This window comes from Eucyclogobius newberryi, unplaced genomic scaffold (assembly GCF_026437365.1).
Source record: "Eucyclogobius newberryi isolate DKJ021-1_F unplaced genomic scaffold, fEucNew1.0.hap1 SCAF_14, whole genome shotgun sequence".
Lineage (NCBI taxonomy): Eukaryota > Metazoa > Chordata > Actinopteri > Gobiiformes > Gobiidae > Eucyclogobius > Eucyclogobius newberryi.
Genome location: NW_027315768.1, coordinates 3630615 through 3652310, shown reverse-complemented (window position 1 = coordinate 3652310; position 21696 = coordinate 3630615). Strand labels below are relative to the sequence as shown.

Genomic DNA, 21696 nt, shown 5'->3' with positions numbered 1-21696 from the left:
CGCTCACCTTCAGCCTCGCGGCTCGTCCCCAGGAGAGCAGCACATTCTATTTCATCCCTACTGACCGCCAGAGGCGGTGCATAAAGCACTGGATGATCATCCTTGCGCATACACAGGTCGAGAATTAATAACAAAAAAGTCACCTTTGACCCCCGGTGGCTCACGTGAGTCTATATAGTCACGTGACACCGGGAGCTCAGTCTCTTTTCACCTTCAGGTTGTATACGTGGTTGTTCGGCTAATATTGATGTTTTCCCACAAAGTTGGTTCGTTTTGCCGCTTGTAGCCTGTTAGCCCTGTGACTGTGGTACAGTCGGTGCAGGGAGTTCGCTCGCCCTCCTGGGGCTGCACAAGCGTGTCGGACCTGTTGCAATAGGAGGTATATTTACGTTGTTTTCTACGACTGGTAAGTACCCCTTTAATGCATTTCGCCGTAGCCGTGCGCTCGGTAGTTTTTTGTTGAATTTGAACCGTACAATTGTACCCGGTTCTATGTTTATCCGTGCTAAAGCCGGTTGTTTGGTTTACTGATACAGCCGCGCGGCTCTAAGTTCTAACTATAGCCGTGTTCGGGTCTGAACTGCTTTGTTTTCAGCCAGTTACACACCAGCGGTGGCGTTTTCGGCTCGACCTGGTGGTTACATGTAGCTGGTTTTGTGTTTACATTGGGTCATTAGTGGCGTGCTCAGCTCAGTCTGATCCCGCGCGTCTCATTCACATAGCGGGTCATTAGTGGCGTTCACTGCTCGACCTGACCCCGCGGTGTCCCCTCATATAGCGGGTCATTAGTGGCGTTCACTGCTCGACCTGACCCCGCTGCGCCCCTCTTACCGGGGTAGGTAAGAGGTTTTACATCTTAGAGTCGCTAGTGGCGTTCCGCTCGACCCGACTCTATTGGCTCCGGTCTTATCATGCTGGAGTCCCTGTGCTGCCGGTCCTGCCTGGCGCCGCTGCAGCCTGACGATGGGCATGATCTCTGCCCTGCTTGTCTTGGAGTGGATCATCTTCGGGAGGCACTCTCCGATGATGCTTGCTCCAACTGTTCGGTTATGCCCCGGTCTGTGCGCGTGGCGCGCTTGGCAGCTTTCGAGGACGCTTCAGACTGGTTGTCTGTGGCGCCTCCGAGTCAGTTACCAGCTGGCCAGACTGGGGGCCTCAAGCGGCCGTCCACGGCTACTCAAGGCGGCCCCCCATTTAAGAAAAAGAAGGGCCCCGGGAAGTTAGCGGCTCAAGTGAGCACGCTGACATCTGAACTGGCCCAAATGCGGGCAGTTATCCAGACTCTCCAGACTGATGCCAGTCGTGTGGTGGCACAACGGCATGAGGGGCATGGCACAGCCTCAGTATGTGATGACGTCATATCTGTGGCTGCTTCAGACACGCAGTTTCAGCAGGAGTCTGACCTTCTGAGCTCCAGAGTTTTAGAATCTGGCTCACTGGCCTCTGCCGGCTCTCAGGCCGAAAGTGATGACACTGTCACAGCGGCTTTGCGGACGGCACTTTCCCGCTTAAAGCTGGATGTTCCACGGGATGAGGCGGCACACTCGAGCGCCTTCTTTTGGCGCCAGGCTGCAGCGTCCCACTTTGCAGTTCCTCCCTCGGAGGAGTACATTAAGGAACTGCATGCCTGTTGGACAGACCCAAAGGCATTTTCAAGGCCTTCTTCAGATGGCAGGGTTTTGGCACTGATGCAGGATCCTCAGAAGTTTGGCCAGGGACATATGCCGGCAGTGGAACCGGCTATTGCCTCCCTCATCGTCCGCCCAGAGGAGACTTTACGGACTAATGCCCGGTGTCCACGACCACAGTGCCGGGTTACAGACGACCTTCTGTGTAAGGCGTACGACATGGGAGCTCGTATTGGTTGCATTGGGAACTCATTGTCTCATTTAATGCTTGGCCTGTCAGTTTCCCTTGAGACGGTGCCAGTGGACCAACCAACACATGGGCTGGTTGATGCCTCCTTGCAGGCTTTTGCCCTCATGTCAAGGGAACTAGGACGACTGCTCTCTACATTAGTGCAAGCTCGCCGCCAAGTATGGCTGGCACAGTCTCCGCTCTCTGAGGCCAGTAGGAAGACCTTGAGGGGTGTTCCAGTTCTTCCCGGAGAACTATTTGGCCCGGCCGCCCTGGAGGCTCTAGAGTGCACGGCCCAGGCTTGCCGTACAACAGTTGGCGGGGCTCCATAGGCGGGGGTCTCATGGACCGGCTCAGGCCGCCCCTCCCGTTTCTTCACGGAGATACACACCACCGCCCTATCATGGCTCAGACTTGCAACAGGCCCCAAGATTTGGATTTTGTCCGTCCCGTGCGTCCCGTTCCTCACAGCCCCGTGGCCCCCACAAACCCGGGCGAGGTCGAGGGGCCTCCAGATGAGCCCACAGGGCCGGCGGTAGGACATTTTTCCCCAGGACAGCTGGAGTACTGGACGGCTCACTCCCCAGATATTTGGGTGCTGGCCACGCTGTCCGAAGGGTATCGTCTGCAGTTCCGCCGCCGGCCTCCTGTTCCTGGTCGGATCCGGCCAAGGCGCAGGCGCTCTCTCAGGAGATTCGCACCTTGCTGGACAAGGGGGCGGTAGTTCCTGTGGACCCCCTGCTGGATCCAGGGGGCTTTTATTCACGATATTTTTTAGTACCCAAGAAGACGGGCGATTTACGCCCAGTTCTGGACCTCAGGGGTCTAAATATGTTTTTAAAGGTACTCCCTTTCAGAATGTTGGCGGTCAGACAAGTGCTCCCCAGGCGACTGGTTCACAACAGTAGACCTGAAGGATGCATATTTTCATGTCCCCATTGCACCGCCACATTGGAAGTTTCTCCGCTTTGCTTTCCGGAGAGAACACTTCCAGTTCAGGGTCCTGCCATTCGGGTTATCTCTGTCCCTTCGAGTGTTTACAAGGTGCGTCGCTGCAGCCTTGTCCCCCTTGCAGGCCCAGGGGTTGCGGATTCTGCCCTATCTGGACGACTGGCTCATTTGTGCGCCCAGCCACGAGCAGGCGCTTCAAGATACAGAGAGTGTGCTCAGGCACGTGGCCAACTTGGGGCTGCGGGTGAACTTGGCAAAGAGCTGCGTTGTGCCGTCACAGGTGGCAACTTTCCTCGGCATGGTCCTCGACTCCCATACAGCGACTGCACGCCCTTCGCCCAAGCGGGTGGACGATATTTTGGGAATGTTGCGGGACTTTCGACAGGGGAGTTCTCTTCCCTACGTCTTGTTCCTAAGCCTCTTGGGCAAGCTGACTGCGGCCGCAACGGTGGTTCCTCTGGGGCTGCTGTCTTTGCCCCCCCTTCAGATGTGGCTCAACAGCCTACACCTGGACCCCACACGTCAGGATCACAGGCGGCAGCGGCTACCCGTATCTCCCCAATGCCGGGTGTCTCTATGCAGGTGGCGGAACGAGGCCTTTATGACACAGGGCTTTCCGCTGGGGCCTCTTCCTTCCAGACGGGAGGTTGTGTACACCGACGCATCCCTCCTAGGCTGGGGTGCGACATGGCAGGCACGGATGGTGCAAGGGTCATGGTCCCAGAGGCAGAGCAGGCTGCACATCAATGTGCTGGAGTTCTTGGCTGTCGAGCTAGCGCTGCGCTATTTCTTGCCACACCTGCGCGGCCGTCATGTCATGGTACGGTCCGACAACACCAGTGTGGTTTTTCACATAAATCACCAGGGCGGCACTGGGTCGGTGACCCTGTTCAGGATTGCACAACGGGTCCTGACTTGGGCTACCCCGCGCCTTGCCAGTCTGAGCGCTGTTCACATTCTGGGGGTTTGGAATGTGTCCGCGGACTTCCTGTCTCGCCATCGGCCGCTGCCGGGGGACTGGCAGCTTCACCCGGAGGTGGTGAGGGACATTTGGGAGACCTTCGGCAGGGCACAGGTGGATCTTTTTGCCTCCCGCGACGCGACACACTGCCCTCAGTGGTTCTCGCTGGCGAACAGGGCCAGCCCACTGGGTCAGGACGCACTGGCTCACGACTGGACGGGACGATGCTTTATGCATTTAATAATAATAATAATAATAACTTTTATTTATATAGCGCTTTTCAGTGACCCAAAGACGCTGAACATAATAAAAATAAAAAAGGGGGGGGTATTTACAGACAGGGGGGGACAACACGTACAATACACATTAATATACAGATAAAATGAACAAGACAGAAGAAGTAGAGAGAAAAAGATGGGGATGTAACAGGGGGTAGAAGAGTAGGCAATGGGGTAGAGGAGGCTAGGGGTAGGGGAGGTCATAGGCTTGGGTGAAGAGGTACGTTTTTAGGCGGGATTTGAATGTTGTGAGTGAGGGAGAGTGGCGGACAGGTTGGGGGAGGGAGTTCCAGAGTCGGGGTGCTGTTCGGGAGAATGCTCTGTCGCCAAAACTTTTGAGTCGGGATGTGCAGTCAGGGTGAGAGAGGAGGAGGATCGGAGAGCTCGGGAGGGGCGGTGGGGGATGAGGAGGTCAGACAGGTAGGGGGGGGCAAGGTGGTGAAGAGCTTTGAAGGTGAGGAGGAGTATTTTAAAGTTTATGCGCTGCTTGATGGGGAGCCAGTGGAGAGAGCGGAGAACGGGAGTGATGTGTTCACGGGACCGGGTGTGGGTGAGGAGGCGGGCAGCGGAGTTTTGGACCATTTGGAGTCTGTGGAGGGAATGGGAGGAGATGCCAGTGAGGAGGGAGTTGCAGTAGTCGAGGCGGGAGGAGATGAAGGCGTGGATGAGGGATTCAGCAGCGGGGAGGGTGAGGCAGTGTCGGATTTTGGCGATGCGGCGGAGGTGAAAGTATGAGGTCTTGACGATGTGGCTGACATGGGGAGTGAAGGAGAGGGTGGGGTCCATGATGACACCGAGATTGCGTACCAGGGTAGAGGGGGTGATGGTCGAGGTGTCGATGCTGAGTGAAAAGGGACCAGTTTTATTGAGAGTGGATTTGGTGCCAATGAGGAGGAGCTCTGTTTTGTCACTGTTCAGTTTGAGGAAGTTGAGAGTGAGCCATGATTCTATTGTAGAGATGCAGGTTTTGATGTGGCTGAGGGGAGGGTTTTGGGTGGATTTGGTGGTGAGGTATATCTGGGTGTCGTCAGCGTAGCAGTGAAAGTCCAGGTTGAGTTGGCGGAGGATGTGACCAAGGGGGAAGATGTAGCAGATGAAGAGGAAGGGGCCGAGGACTGAGCCCTGGGGGACCCCTGCGTTACTGGGGAGAGGGTGGATGAGTGACCGGAGAGGGAAATGAACTCTTGCCTGTTGGTGAGGTAGGATGTGAGCCAGTCGAGTGCAGAGCCCTCAACACCCAGTTGGCGCAGCCTTTGTAGGAGGATGGAATGGTTTATAGTGTCAAAGGCTGCGCTGAGGTCTAGTAGTAACAGGATGTTGAGGGCCCCGGAGTCTGCAGAGGTGAGGAGATCGTTGAGTACTTTGACCAGGGCTGTTTCAGTGCTGTGAAGTGGGCGGAAGCCAGATTGGAGGGGTTCATAGAGGTTGTTTGACTGGAGGTGGGTGTGAAGTTGGGCGGCGACGATGCGTTCCAGCGTTTTTGAGAGGAACGGCAGGTTGGAGATGGGGCGGTAGTTGGAGAGGTTGGCGGAGTCTAGGGTGGGTTTTTTGAGGATGGGGGTGATGGAGGCCAGTTTGTAGATGGAAGGAACATGGCCGAGGGATAAAGACTGGTTGAAGAGGGTGGTGAGATGGGGGATGAGAGCAGGGAGGCAGGCCTTGGTTAGAGTCGTTGGGAGGGGGTCGAGAGAGCAGGTGGTGGTTTTGGAAGCGGTGATGAGGTCTATGATATGAGAGGAGTTAACAGAGGAGAAGGTGGTGAGGGGGGGAAGGGTGGGTGGTCAGGGAGAGGGGGGGGGGCAGGGGTGGGGGTGGTGATGGAGTTAATGGAGACGGCAGTCATGGAGCTGTTGATTTTGGAAATTTTGTCATTGAAGGCAAGGAGGAAAGAGTTGCAGAGGTCAGGGGAGGAGGGTGGAGTGATGTCCGGTGGCTGGAGCAGCTTGTTGACGGTGGAGAACAGGGTGCGAGGGCTCCGGTGGGAGCTGTTGATGAGGGTGGAGAGGTGGGCAGATTTGGCGGCTTGGAGAGCGTCACGGTAGGAGGAGATGTGTAATTTGAAAGCTTCGGCGTGGACGGTGAGGCGGGTTCTTTTGAGGAGTCGTTCGAGTTGGCGGCCAGTCTGCTTCATGGTGCGGAGTTCAGGGGTGTACCAGGGGGCGGGGTTGATGTATGAGACGGAGGAGGTTTTCCAGGGGGCTAGGGAGTCAAGGGAGTCGGAGAGGGTGGTGTTGAGCATGACAGCATAGTCGTCGGGGGAAGAGGGGGGGGAGTCAGGGGGGAAAGCAGAGGATATGAGCTGGGAGAGCGTGAGGGGGTTGACTGACTTGATATTGCGGTAGGTGATGGTGCGTTTTTTGGGGTTGTGGGGCGAGGGTAGGGGGGCGGAGAAAAGGATGCAGAGATGATCAGAGAGTGGGAAGGGGAGGGGGTGGGGCTTAGATATGGGTAGGAGAGAGGAACAGACTAAGTCCAGAGTGTGGCCTTTGGTATGGGTGGGGAAGTCAATATGTTTGGTGAGATGGAAGCAGTCCAGGAGAGAGAGGAAGTCGGATGTCAGTGGGGCGTTGGGGCAGTCAGTGTGGATGTTGAAGTCACCAGTGAGTAGGAGGCGGGCAGAGAGAGAGGATGCGATGGTGAGGAGTTCAGACAATTCAGTGAGGAAAGAGGGGTGGGGCTTTGGGGGACGATAGATCAGGATAGCGGTGATAGAGTTGGGGAGGGAGAAGGCGAGGTATTCAAATGATGAGATGGATGGAAGGTTGAGGTTCAGTTCAGTGATGGATGTAGATTTTTTATGAATAACAGCAAGACCTCCCCCACACCCGGAGAGGCGGGGTTTGGCAGTGTAAGTGTAGTTGGAGGGAGTGGCTTGGTTGAGAGCATAGAAGTCCAGGGGCTGTTGCCATGTTTCACAGAGGAGAAGCAGGTCAATGTTATTGTCCAGTAGCAGTTCAGATATAACAGGTGATTTGTTGGAGAGGGAGCGGCAGTTCAGCAGTGCAAGGGAGATGGATGGGGGCGCGGAGATGGATGGGGGCGCAGGGGTGGGGGGGCGGAGGTTGCTGAGGTTGGCAGTGCGGCAGGTGGGGGTGACGGGGGGGGGCGAAAACTAGTCCAGAGTGAGGGGATAGGTGAGCCGTCGTTGGAGTGTTGGTTATGGGAGAGACCAGAGCCCCTGTGGATGTAGCGGGGCCGGCGAAGGATCCCAGCTGAGCTAGCTGCAGAGGCAGCAGCAGCTGGGAGACGGTGGTTATGGTTGAGGAGGTGAAGGTCAGCAGCGGTGTAGGTGAGTAGGCGAGAAGTTGGTGGAGCGGTGGCCTGGAGGCGCGGGAGTGATAGTCCGAGGAGGAGATGGAACGTAGCAGCAGATGAGAGTAATCCAGTTAGTATGTTGGCGGTGGCTAGAAGCTGGTTAACTAGAAGCTGGTGGGCAGAGAGTTGTGAAAAAGCAGCAGTGGACCGGGTGTTGAAGCTGGTGGAGTGAGTGGCGTTGGTTGCCCCAGACCTTGTCTGCACGGCAGGGAGGCCCCGCGATACCATGACGGACCTCAGCAGGTGTTAAGCCAGCTGTTAGCTGGCGGCTAGGGCAGTAGATAGTCCAGGAGTGAGGGAGGAGATGAGCGATGGACGGTGCAGTAATGTCCGATGAAGTTAAGGAACAGGGATGTAGACAGAAGACAACACAGAGACGCGGGAACAAAACAAAACAATGGAAACGACTAACAAAACAAAGACGTTGGGACAGAAGCGGCAGTCCACATACCAGACGCCGGCGTTGCTCTAGCCCAATCAAGACGCATTTGAGTCCAGTTTTGTGACCAGATCGCCCCCGTCTGTGGAGCGGGGAAAGCAGAGAAACGGGGCTGTACCTTGGTTGTATGGGGCTGCTTTTCTCCGGGTGGAGCCGGTGCCCCGCTCTCCGTGTCTGCTCCTGTGGCGGGCTGGGACCACACCTTCGCCCAGGTACAGACCTCCGGGGCGGCGGGTGCGGGAGCGCGGAGCCGGTGTTCGGGCGTGGAAACGCCGGTGCAGCGGAGGAGAAGCGGAGCCGCGTGCGGCTCGTGGCGGTGCGTGCCGCTCGTGGTGGAGCCGGTGATCGGACACGGAAACGCCGGTGCAGCGGAGGAGAAGCGGCGCCGCTCGCTCGTGGTGCGTGCGGCTCGTGGTGGTGCGTGCCGCTCGTGGTGGTGCGTGCCGCTCGTGGTGGAGCCGGTGATCGGACACGGAAACGCCGGTGCAGCGGAGGGGAAGCGGCGCCACTCGCTCGTGGTGCGTGCGGCTCGTGGTGGTGCGTGCCGCTCGTGGTGGAGCCGGTGATCGGACACGGAAAAACATTTCCCCCATTCCCCCTGATTCATCAGACGCTTCTCAGGGTCTTTCAGGAGGGCCACAGTCTCCTGCTTGTGGCCCCGTATTGGCCAGGGAGGACATGGTTTCCTTTGCTGCGCAGGCTCTGCTGCGGCACAGCGAGACGTCTCCCCCCCAGGCGGGATCTCCTCTCTCAACTAGGGGGTCAGATTCTGCACCCCAATCCCGAGCGCCTGAAGCTCTGGGTATGGCCGCTGCAGGGCCCGGCCTGACCTTCTCGAGGTACGCCGGGGAGATTGGGAACACAATAAGCAATGCTCGTGCCCGGTCTACCCGTCTTCTGTATTCCTGCAAGTGGAAACTGTTTGACGCCTGGTGTCGCAAAAGCGGGGAGGATCCAGTGCATTGTGCTGTGTCAACGGTGCTCGCATTCCTGCAAGAGCTACTTGGCCAGGGGTGCTCTCCATCTACCCTGAAGGTATACATTGCCGCAATTTCTTGTGGGCATGTGGGGTGGAATGGTTTCTCGGTTGGCCGTAACCAAGATATTTCCCTTTTTCTAAAGGGTGCTCGGCGTTTGCATCCGCTGGCCCGGTCTGTGGCCCCGGCGTGGGACCTGTCCCTGGTGCTGGAGGCGTTGCGATCCCCTCCATTTGAGCCTCTGTCGCAGGTTGACCTTAAATGGCTGTCAATGAAGACGGCATTCCTTCTGGCGATGGCCTCTGCGAAGCGGGTGAGTGAGCTGCAGGCTTTGTCCGTGGCAGACTCCTGTTTTCGTTGGCACCCCGACAACTCTGGGGTTTCCCTTTGGCCGAATATAGATTTTGTTCCAAAAGTGATTTTGTCGGAGGGGCACAACCGGCCGCTACAACTTGCACGTTTTGGTGCGGGATCTGCCGCCGAACAGCTGTGTCCTGTCCGCGCGCTTGAGGCATATGGGCGTGCTACAGCGTTGATACGCAAATCTGAGAGCCTGTTTGTTTGTTTCGCCGGCCCGCGCTAGGGCCAGGCTCTGTCCAAACAGCGTCTTGCGCGCTGGATTGTTGATGTAATCACGGAAGCCTATACTCAACAAGGGCGACCATTGCCGTCCGGGGTGAGGTGCCACTCCACAAGGGGGCTCTCAACTTCGTGGGCCGCTATGAACGGGGTGTCCTTGGACGTGATCTGTGCGGCGGCCTCTTGGACATCCCCGAATACCTTTGCAAGATTCTACAGAGTGAATCTTGCAAAGAGCCACCGGGGGTCAAAGGTGACTTTTTTGTTATTAATTCTCGACCTGTGTATGCGCAAGGATGATCATCCAGTGCTTTATGCACCGCCTCTGGCGGTCATCCGGGATTCATAGAACCGTAGTTACAGTCGTAACTTTCGTTTCCCTGTGTCTAAGCGCATTGATCTATCATAATATAGTACCCTCAATGTACGGGACAAAATGAAGACGGAGAAAGACAGTTTGAGCGCAGAAGAGACGGAAATCCACGGCGATGAGAGATGCGATGCGATCCGTTGCGCTAACATGCGAAAAACATGAAAACATGCGTCCTTCTGGGTACCACCAGAAATACCCCTGGTTTATGGCAGGACTATTTCAGGTCTAAAGAAGGACTGCATTGGGATTTAAGTCGTTGTAAACAAGGACAACACAAAGGAGGGCATCATTAAACAAACACGAGACCTGCAGAAGACCCTGGTGCCACCACAAGGCACATTTTGAGTAACAATGTTCTTAAACATATGGCACTAATTCTAACATATTTTTTACTAGATCATTTTTTATGATCTAGTAAAAATTTCAATAAAAGATTTGCATTTAACAAGTCAAGTAAGATGGCAAATACATCAGTACTGTATGCCAACATCTGATCATAAACTACTCACGCTCGACCAGGAAGAGGAAGCAGACCAGACCCATGACAGCGATGATGAGCCCGGGGACCAGGAAAGAGAGGCCCCAGTTGGAGGAGACCCAGTACCCAGCGATCAGAGAGCCCAAGATGTTCCCCACGGACGTGTGCGAGTTCCACAGGCCCATGATCAGGCCCCGGCTGCAGCGAGACAAGAGAGTCAACACACCAAGTGTGCTCATGGTCATTGTTTAGTCCGGGTCGAGTCCGAGTCCAGGTCGAGACGAGTCCGAGTCGAGTCAGAGTCGAGTCAGAGTCGAGTCAGAGTCGAGTCAGAGTCGAGTCAGAGTCAAATCTGCGTCGAGTCAGAGTTGAGTCACCGTGTCTCACCGTCCTTTTCCAAACCAGTTCCCGATGCAGGTGACCACACTGGGCCAGCCTGTGGTCTGCACCAGGCCGTTCGCCACCTGTGGACCAAGCAGACTTCAGTCAAGGCAAATCTAGAATAAGGGGAAAAAAGACACTATTCATAAAATTAATTGAAGTGAAATGAAACTAAAGATCAAAGTGCTTCCGTGTGTACAATGGAAAGAACCAGAGTCTTTGTTTGAGGGCATTTAAACATTAGCCAACCCTAAAGACGTGGACTTCCTGTTCCCTGGGATCAGAGCCATAAACCTGCAGTTTAAGAGTGGAAAGAGTGACTTTGAAGTTCTGAGTGGCTCCAACTCAAAAGCTGTAAATGGATTGTTCTGAAAGGCTCAGGGTTGAATATCACTTATGGATTAGGCACACATTTATGAACACCAGAAAATCCTCAAATGTTGAAGATGTTGATTTTCTAAGGTCCAAAAATGATCAACAATTAAATTATATATCACATATCTTCAGAAGATTGCAGAAAAAAGTTTAAAAGACAATGTTTTAAAAATCAGAACTGCCATCGGAGAGTCATTTTCAATCTGCAGAGCTGGTCTGAGAAACTAGACTTTTATGCTGCTTTGACCTGTCTAAGCCCCGCCCTCAGGGAGGGGTTTACCCTGAAACTGACCTGCCTTTGGTAGGAAAAGTTTCAAACGCCGTCTTCCGTTTGACTTCCGTCTGAAAGCCCTTCTCAATCTGAAGAAGAGTTTTAGAAGTACATTTGACGCTCTCCTGAACTCTCATATTAGTCCCGCCCACAGGAGGAGGAGTTAGAAGTGAACCTAACACTGTTCGTTTACTCGTCTGACAGTTTGACCTTCAGAGAGACACAGACACAGACAGACACACAGACACACAGACACACAGACACACACAGACAGACACAGACACACACAGACAGACACAGACAGACACACAGACACACAGACACACAGACACACACAGACAGACACAGACAGACACAGACAGACACAGACAGACACAGACACACACAGACAGACACAGACACACACACACACACAGACACAGACACAGACACACAGACACAGACAGACACAGACACACAGACAGACACAGACAGACAGACACAGACACAGACACACAGACAGACACAGACAGACAGACACAGACACAGACAGACACAGACAGACACAGACAGACACAGACACAGACAGACACAGACAGACACAGACAGACACAGACAGACACAGACAGACACAGACAGACACAGACACACAGACACAGACACAGACACACAGACAGACACAGACACACAGACACAGACACACAGACACACAGACACAGACAGACACAGACAGACACAGACAGACACAGACAGACACAGACACACAGACACACAGACACACAGACACACAGACACACAGACACACAGACACAGACAGACACAGACACACAGACACACAGACAGACACAGACAGACAGACACACAGACACACAGACACACAGACACACACAGACACACAGACAGACACAGACAGACACAGACAGACACAGACAGACACAGACAGACACACAGACACAGACAGACATAGACAGACACACACACAGACACACACACAGACACAGACAGACACAGACAGACACAGACAGACACAGACAGACACAGACAGACACAGACAGACACAGACAGACACACAGACACACAGACACACAGACACACACACACACAGTGTGGTACCTGCACAGTGATGTAGAAGCTCAGGCTGTGGATGTTGTAGAAGTATCCCAGGCCGAAGAGGCAGGTGAAGAGCCCGCTGAACAGCATGCCCACGCTCAGGTACAGGCGGATGGGCACGCGCTCACCGATGATGCCGCTGTGCAGACGGACGCACAACCTTTGTTACAACTCTGGTAAGTGATACAATGTATGGCGAAAATATTTGACCACTGTACAATACAAACAGCATCAGGATACAATCTTGATGTGCTAAAAGTCATTTTCAAGAAGCTTGTTGAACCGGTTATTGTGGTGATTCACACTGAACTTAACAAACTTCTTTTCAGCCACAGAAAACTCTGAGTTTGGGCAAAGTTCAGGTTTAGCTGGAGCAAACTGGAGCTAAAGCAGCTTCTAGAACCACATATTTCACTGACAGAGCATTGGCTGTGGACCCACTGTTCCCGCGGGTGCGCCGGTCCACGCGGACGACCGCGGGGGACGCTACACAGCCAATCATAGCTTTGATAGTGCATAAATGCCCTGTCCATACGCACCTTGCAGGTTCTAGCTAACAATAATGCGGCGGAGTTAAAAGACACAACCCCTCATCATGGTGAAACGAACGGGCAGCGCCTGAGACACATCCACTCAACAAGCCAAAGTAAAAAAGAAATGTAGTTCTTTTAGGAATGGCTTGTGCCACTGGACCACAGCCAGGCCAAAGCAGGACTCTCACATATAACTACTATACATCTCATGAACAACAGGATTTTTGTATTTTTCATTTTAAGTGGGCCTAATTTCTTGTAATAAAAGTAAACTAATGAAAATTGCTGCTGTAATTTGATTATTTTAATGTAACTTGCTATGATCCATGGTTTTGAACAGGCGTGTGATACTGGTGTGTGGCCACAGGGGGCACATCTGATGTTGCTCACTGTGGTCCTCAGTGTGCCCAGGGGACTAGTGTGTTTGCACAGACACGTGGAAAATTAGAGTGAACATTGTGTGGACCTCTGCATTATAAAGGTCTACGCTGATTATTGACCCTTTGAAAGACCTGGATAATGATTCAAATGTGCCTGATGCTAACGATGCAGAGTTATTTAAAGAGCTTATTGAAGTTGCAGTGCATCCGAGTATTGTGTCCCCTGGTCTGACCTGAGGTACATGCCCACAGCGTAGGCACACAAGAACGAGTAGTCCATGGCCCCCAGGAGCTGCTTGTAGTTACTCTTATCTGCAAACACACAGGTCAGAACAGGATCAGAAGAGGGTCAGAACAGGGTCAGAACAGGGTCAGAACAGGGTCAGAACAGGGTCAGAACAGGGTCAGAACAGGGTCTAACCAGGAACTTTGGAACATTCCAGACAAAGCAACACTATGTCCTTGAGAGAAGCAGGTGGTGGAATAGTTACTAATTTTTCAACACAAATCTGAAAGTGCTTGTGTGGAGAGACATTAGTGAAGTAGAGTATAATCAAATCTGACCAAAAGGCTTCCAGCTGCAGTGGTCTGAGGTCAGCGAGGCCGAGGAGGGGGTCCCGGCTGAAGTCCATGTCTCACTCACAGAAGAACAGTTCTTATGGAGCTCACTCTGTTAGAGCACAGGACAACATTTAGGAGAGGAGAGCGAAGTCAGTAATGTCCGCTCAGACTGTAGCGTAACATAAGGCTGCTGTACCTTCACGATGCTGATGGGTTTCCTGGACAGGTGGAAGCTGGTGTAAAGCAGGAAGGTCAGGGAGAAGGTCAGAGCACGATACCTGCACATGAGAAGAACCAGGAGGAAGAGGGAACATTTTTGTAACATGGTTGAAAGCTCAAAGAAGTATATTTTGCTTAATATGTGAGGATGTGGAAATACTACATCCTATTTTAATGCAAAATACAAAGAGACTGTTCATTACCACTGGTCTCTGTTGAAGGAGACCAGGAAGCGGATCCCAGGAGGAAGTGGAGCCATGGCCCGGGGTCAGGTCAGGGGTCACAGAGGAGTCAGCTGCCTTCTGTCCACTCCATCACACTGAAACACACATTATTTATCCAGAATAAGATCTGCTGGAGAGATGACTCCGGACTGTGTGGACTGTGTGGACTGTGTGGACTGTGTGGACTGTGTGGACTGTGTGGACAGCGTGGACTGTGTGGACAGCGTGGACAGCGTGGGCAGCAAGATGCCAGAGGGCCAACAAAAATTGGTCTGAGGGCCACATTTGGCCCCCGGGCCTTAGTTTGGACATGCCCGTTTTAGACTTTATCCTTTAGACTTCATTCTCCAGTTCAAAGCCCACGAGTTCAAAACACATGAGATCCTCTTCTTCCTCCTCGACACTCCACGGCGGCCGGTGTCGCCACACCGTCCCCGCCACAGCCACACCACCGGCACCGCCACAGCCACACCACCGCCACACCGTCACGCCACACCACCGCCACACCGTCACCGCCACAGCCACACCACCGGCACCGCCACAGCCACACCACCGCCACACCGTCACTCCACACCACCGCCACACCGTCACCGCCACAGCCACACCACCGCCACACCACCGCCACACCGTCACCGCCACACCACCGCCACACCACCGCCACACCACCGCCACACCACCGCCACACCACCGCCACACCACCGCCACACCACCGCCACACCACCGCCACACCGCCGCCACACCGTCACGCCACACCACCGCCACACCGTCACGCCACACCACCGCCACACCGTCACCGCCACAGCCACACCACCGCCACACCACCGCCACACCACCGCCACACCGTCACCGCCACACCGCCGCCACACCGCCGCCACACCGCCACACCGCCGCCACACCGCCGCCACACCGCCGCCACACCGCCACACCACCGCCACACCACCGCCACACCGTCACCGCCACAGCCACACCACCGCCACACCACCACCACAGCCACACCACCACCACCACACAACCACCACCACGCCACACCACCACACAACCACCACCACCACGCCACACCACCACACAACCACCACGCCACACCACGCCACACCACCACCACCACACAACCACCACGCCACACCACCACCACCACACAACCACCACGCCACACCACCGCCACACCACCGCCACAGCCACACCACCGCCACCACCACAGCCACACCACCGTCACCGCCACAGCCACACCACCGCCACCACCACAGCCACACCACCGCCACCGCCACCACCACAGCCACACCACCGCCACACCACCGCCACACCACCGCCACACCGTCACCGCCACACCGCCGCCACACCGTCACGCCACACCACCGCGCCACACCACCGCCACACCGTCACCGCCACAGCCACACCACCGCCACACCACCGCCACACCACCGCCACACCGTCACCGCCACACCGCCGCCACACCGCCGCCACACCGCCACACCACCGCCACACCGTCACCGCCACAGCCACACCACCGCCACACCACCGCCACCGCCACACCGTCACCGCCACAGCCACACCACCACAGCCACACCACCACAGCCACACCACCACCACCACACAACCACCACCACGCCACACCACCACACAACCACCACCACCACGCCACACCACCACACAACCACCACGCCACACCACGCCACACCACCACCACCACACAACCACCACGCCACACCACCGCCACACCACCACACAACCACCACGCCACACCACCGTCACAGCCACAGCACCGCCACACCACCGCCACAGCCACACCACCGCCACCACCACAGCCACACCACCGTCACCGCCACAGCCACACCACCGCCACCACCACAGCCACACCACCGCCACCGCCACCACCGCCACACCACAGCCACACCACCGCCAACGCCACACCACCGTCACCGCCACAGCCACAGCACCGCCACACCACCGCCACAGCCACACCACCGCCACCGCCACCACCGCCACCGCCACACCACCGCCACACCACAGCCACACCACCGCCACACCACCGCCACACCACCGCCACAGCCACACCACCGCCACACCGTCACGCCACACCACCGCCACACCGTCACCGCCACAGCCACACCACCGCCACACCACCGCCACACCACCGCCACACCGTCACCGCCACACCGTCACCGCCACACCGCCGCCACACCGCCGCCACACCACCGCCACACCGTCACCGCCACAGCCACACCACCGCCACCGCCACACCGTCACCGCCACAGCCACACCACCACCACAGCCACACCACCGCCACCACCACCACACAACCACCACCACGCCACACCACCACACAACCACCACACAACCACCACGCCACACCACCACACAACCACCACGCCACACCACGCCACACCACCACCACCATACAACCACCACGCCACACCACCGCCACACCACCACACAACCACCACGCCACACCACCGTCACCGCCACAGCCACAGCACCGCCACACCACCGCCACAGCCACACCACCGCCACCACCACAGCCACACCACCGCCACCGCCACCACCACAGCCACACCACCGCCACACCACAGCCACACCACCGCCAACGCCACACCACCGTCACCGCCACAGCCACAGCACCGCCACACCACCGCCACAGCCACACCACCGCCACCGCCACCACCACAGCCACACCACCGCCACACCACAGCCACACCACCGCCACACCACCGCCACAGCCACACCACCGCCACAGCCACACCACCGCCACACCACCGCCACAGCCACACCACCGCCACCACCACAGCCACACCACCGCCACAGCCACACCACCGCCACACCACCGCCACACCGCCACACCGTCACACCGTCACCGCCACAGCCACACCACCGCCACAGCCACACCACCGCCACCACCACCACAGCCACACCAACACACAACCACCACCACGCCACACCACCACACAACCACCACCACCACACAACCACCACGCCACACCACCACACAACCACCACGCCACACCACGCCACACCACCACACAACCACCACTCCACCACCACCACGCCACACCACGCCACACCACCACACAACCACCACTCCACCACCACCACACAACCACCACGCCCAACCACCGCCACACCACCACACAACCACCACGCCACACCACCGTCACCGCCACAGCCACAGCACCGCCACACCACCGCCACAGCCACACCACCGCCACAGCCACAGCCACAGCACCGCCACACCACCGCCACAGCCACACCACCGCCACAGCCACAGCCACAGCACCGCCACACCACCGCCAACGCCACACCACCGCCACACCACAGCCACACCACCGCCACACCACCGCCACACCACAGCCACACCACCGCCGCCACAGCCACACCACCGCCACACCACAGCCACACCACCGCCGCCACAGCCACACCACCGCCACACCACCGCCACAGCCACACCACCACCGCCACACCACCGCCACAGCCACACCACCACCGCCACAGCCACACCACCACAGCCACCGCCGCCACCACCACCGCCACACCACCGCCAACGCCACACCACCGCCACACCACCGCCACAGCCACACCACCGCCACAGCCACACCACCGCCACAGCCACACCACCGCCACAGCCACACCACCGCCACAGCCACACCACCGCCACCACCACAGCCACACCACCGCCACAGCCACACCACCGCCACACCACCGCCACAGCCACACCACCGCCACAGCCACACCACCGCCACAGCCACACCACCGCCACCACCACACCACCGCCAACGCCACACCACCGCCACAGCCACACCACCACAGCCACCGCCGCCACCACCACCGCCACACCACCGCCAACGCCACACCACAGCCACACCACCGCCACAGCCACACCACCGCCACAGCCACACCACCGCCACAGCCACACCACCGCCACAGCCACACCACCGCCACAGCCACACCACCGCCACACCACCGCCACAGCCACACCACCGCCACAGCCACACCACCGCCACCGCCACCACCACAGCCACAGCCACACCACCGCCACCACCACACCACCGCCAACGCCACACCACCGCCAACGCCACACCACCGCCAACGCCACACCACCGCCACAGCCACACCACCGCCACAGCCACACCACCGCCACAGCCACACCACCGCCACAGCCACACCACCGCCACAGCCACACCACCGCCACACCACCGTCACCGCCACAGCCACACACCCCAACTCTATTAACATCTACCCAACCTACAGCCTCACACAAACCCTGTGAATGGGATGCAATCGGCATCTTATGATGTCACACGTATTCCATCCCGCCCGACCACGGCTGGAGCGCCCTCCGCTGGACACTCCACATGCTACAAATGCATGCAAAGGTCATCCAAGCCGGGCCCAAAGCAAACGACACGACCAGACAGGTTCTACAGAGTCTTTTGTACAAGATCCACTGGTACACTTGAGCGTGAGTTGAGTGGGTCAGAGAGAACACAGACTACGGCAAAAACAAGACTGCGAAAAGTCGAGACACTGGAAATAATCATTTCTCACCAAACACAAAATGTATTATTATTCAGTGCAAATGCATCTGATATTATCCAAACCCACTGCATGACATCATGAGACGCTGCATGACATCATGAGACGCTGCATGACGTCATGAGACGCTGCATGACGTCATGAGACGCTGCATGACGTCATGAGACGCTGCATGACGTCATGAGACGCTGCATGACGTCATGAGACGCTGCATGACGTCATGAGACGCCGCATGACGTCATGAGACGCCGCATGACGTCATGAGACGCCGCATGACGTCATGAGACGCCGCATGACGTCATGAGACGCCGCATGACATCATGAGACGCCGCATGACATCATGAGACGCCGCATGACATCATGAGACGCCGCATGACATCATGAGACGCCGCATGACATCATGAGACGCCGCATGACATCATGAGACGCCGCATGACATCATGAGACGCCGCATGACATCATGAGACGCCGCATGACATCATGAGACGCCGCATGACATCATGAGACGCCGCATGACATCATGAGACGCCGCATGACATCATGAGACGCCGCATGACATCATGAGACGCCGCATGACATCATGAGACGCCGCATGACATCATGAGACGCTGCATGACATCATGAGACGCTGCATGACATCATGAGACGCTGCATGACATCATGAGACGCTGCATGACATCATGAGACGCTGCGTAGAGGCTTTGCAAAGAAGTGAGACGAATGCAGAAATTGCTGTCAATAAAAAGTAATTTCCAGTTGATATAAAGGGCAGATGCAGCACTTCTGTGATGAACTGTGGCTGTATTAAAGGGAGACGCCGTCAGGAGTCTCACTTAGCACCACCGTGATGTTTGAGCAGAGGAGCTTCACATGCTCTGAGCAAACAAGAGGGCAAACTGGCTGACCAGGCTGACCGCAAACTGAAGAGCTGCAGGGACGGGCCAGGATGTACTTTGGCAACATTGATTCTACATTCTTATCCAAATAAAAGGTTGAATTATGGTGACTGAAGGCTCCTAGATAGAGAATAGTTACAAGTAAAGTAGATTATTGATGAAAGTAAAAGGCTGTTTATTCAGTTTGTGTGTGTGTAATATATATATATATATATAGATATATAGATAGATAGAACAGAGACTGCACCTGGAGTACACGAGTACTGCGACTTCATACCGAACAATGAAAAACGGCCCAGGACTAAACAAGGACCAACAAATCTAAATCTAAAACAACCAGGAACACAACACGAACCTGGACTAGATCAGATCAGGAAGCTGGTGCCACGACAGCCTTTGTACCACTGTTTTGGAGCAGTTCCCGGTGCGTAAACGTGAACAAAACCATTGGCCCCCAGAAGGATCTCTACACGTAAAACCTGGAGGTCCGTGTGTCCAGGACTCACCAGGTCCACGGTCGCTGCCTTCAGAACCCGTGGCTCCAGCAGCAGCTCTGCGCGGCCCTTGTGCCTCCAGACAAGCCGCGTGAAGAGCCTCCTCGCCCGCACAGCAGCGGCAGAAGCTCCGGGTGTCTCCGGCGGTACCACAGTCCGATCCGGGCGGGTTTACAGCGAACACAGCGGCGCCTTTCCCGGGTCATGGATGTGAAGAGCCGCGGATCGAACACAGTCCTGGAGCTCTTCCTGGTTGTGACAGTGACGCGCGAGCTGAGGTGACGTCATGACGCGGCATTGACTCGCGCCCACTGATGTCGCGCCATGTGCGTAACCCTCTGCTCACCTCAGAAACACTGATGTCGCGCCATGTGCGTAACCCTCTGCTCACCTCAGAAACACTGATGTCGCGCCATGTGCGTAACCCTCTGCTCACCTCAGAAACACTGATGTCGCGCCATGTGCGTAACCCTCTGCTCACCTCAGAAACACTGATGTCGCGCCATGTGCGTAACCCTCTGCTCCCCTCAGAAACACTGATGCCGCGCCATGTGCGTAACCCTAACACTAACACTAACCCTAATCCTGACCCTAACCCTTAACCCTAACCCTAATCCTGACCTTAACCCTAACCCTAACCCTAACCCTGACCCTGACCCTAACACTAACACTAACACTAACCCTAATCCTGACCCTAACCCTAACCCTAACCTTAACCCTAACCCTAATCCTGACCTTAACCCTAACCCTAACCCTAACCCTGACCTTAACCCTAACCCTGACCCTAACCCTAACCTTAACCCTAACCCTAACCCTAACCCTAACCTTAACCCTAACCCTAATCCTGACCTTAACCCTAACCCTAACCCTGACCTTAACCCTAATCCTGACCCTAACCCTTAACCCTAACCCTAATCCTGACCTTAACCCTAACCCTAACCCTAACCCTAACCCTAACCCTAACCTTAACCCTAACCCTAATCCTGACCTTAACCCTAACCCTAACCCTAACCCTGACCTTAACCCTGACCCTGACCCTGACCCTAACCCTAATCCTGACCCTAATCCTAACCCTAACCCTGACCTTAACCCTAACCCTGACCCTAATCCTAACCTGGCACGGTCAAATAGCGCATCAGTTTCAGGAGCCGTGGCACAAAAAAGCCTCGTTTCGGGCGCGGCTCTGTTGACGCTCACATTCTTCATCTCCTGCTTAAATATATGTGCGGACTGTGTTACATTATAAGGCCTTTATAGCCCCAGTAAACCACAGAAACATTCAATGAAATAAATGTTTCCAAAATTAAAAGTGTGAAGTAGAAAACTTAAACAGAATTTATTAGAGCCAATAATTCACAATGGAAACAAAATGGTGCATTTCTGAGGTTTATATAAGAGTCAAATTTGTCACTTTAGGTTGGTACATCAGAAACATTTTCAAAAGGGTCAGATTTACAATTGATTTACACCATCAGAAAGGTCATGGTAACAGAGTGTAATACTTTTGGAATAATTAAACTACCCCCCCTTTAAGAGTGTCA

At 55.8% G+C, this 21696-nt stretch overlaps 1 protein-coding gene across 2 annotated transcripts in view; it reads right to left on the bottom strand.

Annotated features, from left to right (window-relative positions):
- The window catches only part of slc37a1 (solute carrier family 37 member 1), a 49971-nt gene extending 29613 nt beyond the window's left edge, over nt 1-20358 (bottom strand). The window contains exons 1-8 of one of the 2 annotated variants that reach the window (XM_072444180.1): nt 20168-20358; nt 14221-14336; nt 13995-14076; nt 13802-13907; nt 13471-13549; nt 12328-12463; nt 10596-10672; nt 10240-10406 (exon numbers count right to left, since the gene is read on the bottom strand). In XM_072444180.1, coding sequence (XP_072300281.1) covers nt 10240-10406; nt 10596-10672; nt 12328-12463; nt 13471-13549; nt 13802-13907; nt 13995-14076; nt 14221-14276 — 703 coding nt within the window. In that variant the 5' untranslated portion in view covers nt 14277-14336; nt 20168-20358. Of the gene's footprint in view, nt 1-10239; nt 10407-10595; nt 10673-12327; nt 12464-13470; nt 13550-13801; nt 13908-13994; nt 14077-14220; nt 14355-20167 lie in introns of those variants that run through there. The other variant, XM_072444181.1, reaches the window with a different exon arrangement.
- Nucleotides 20359-21696: the final 1338 nt, after the last annotated feature.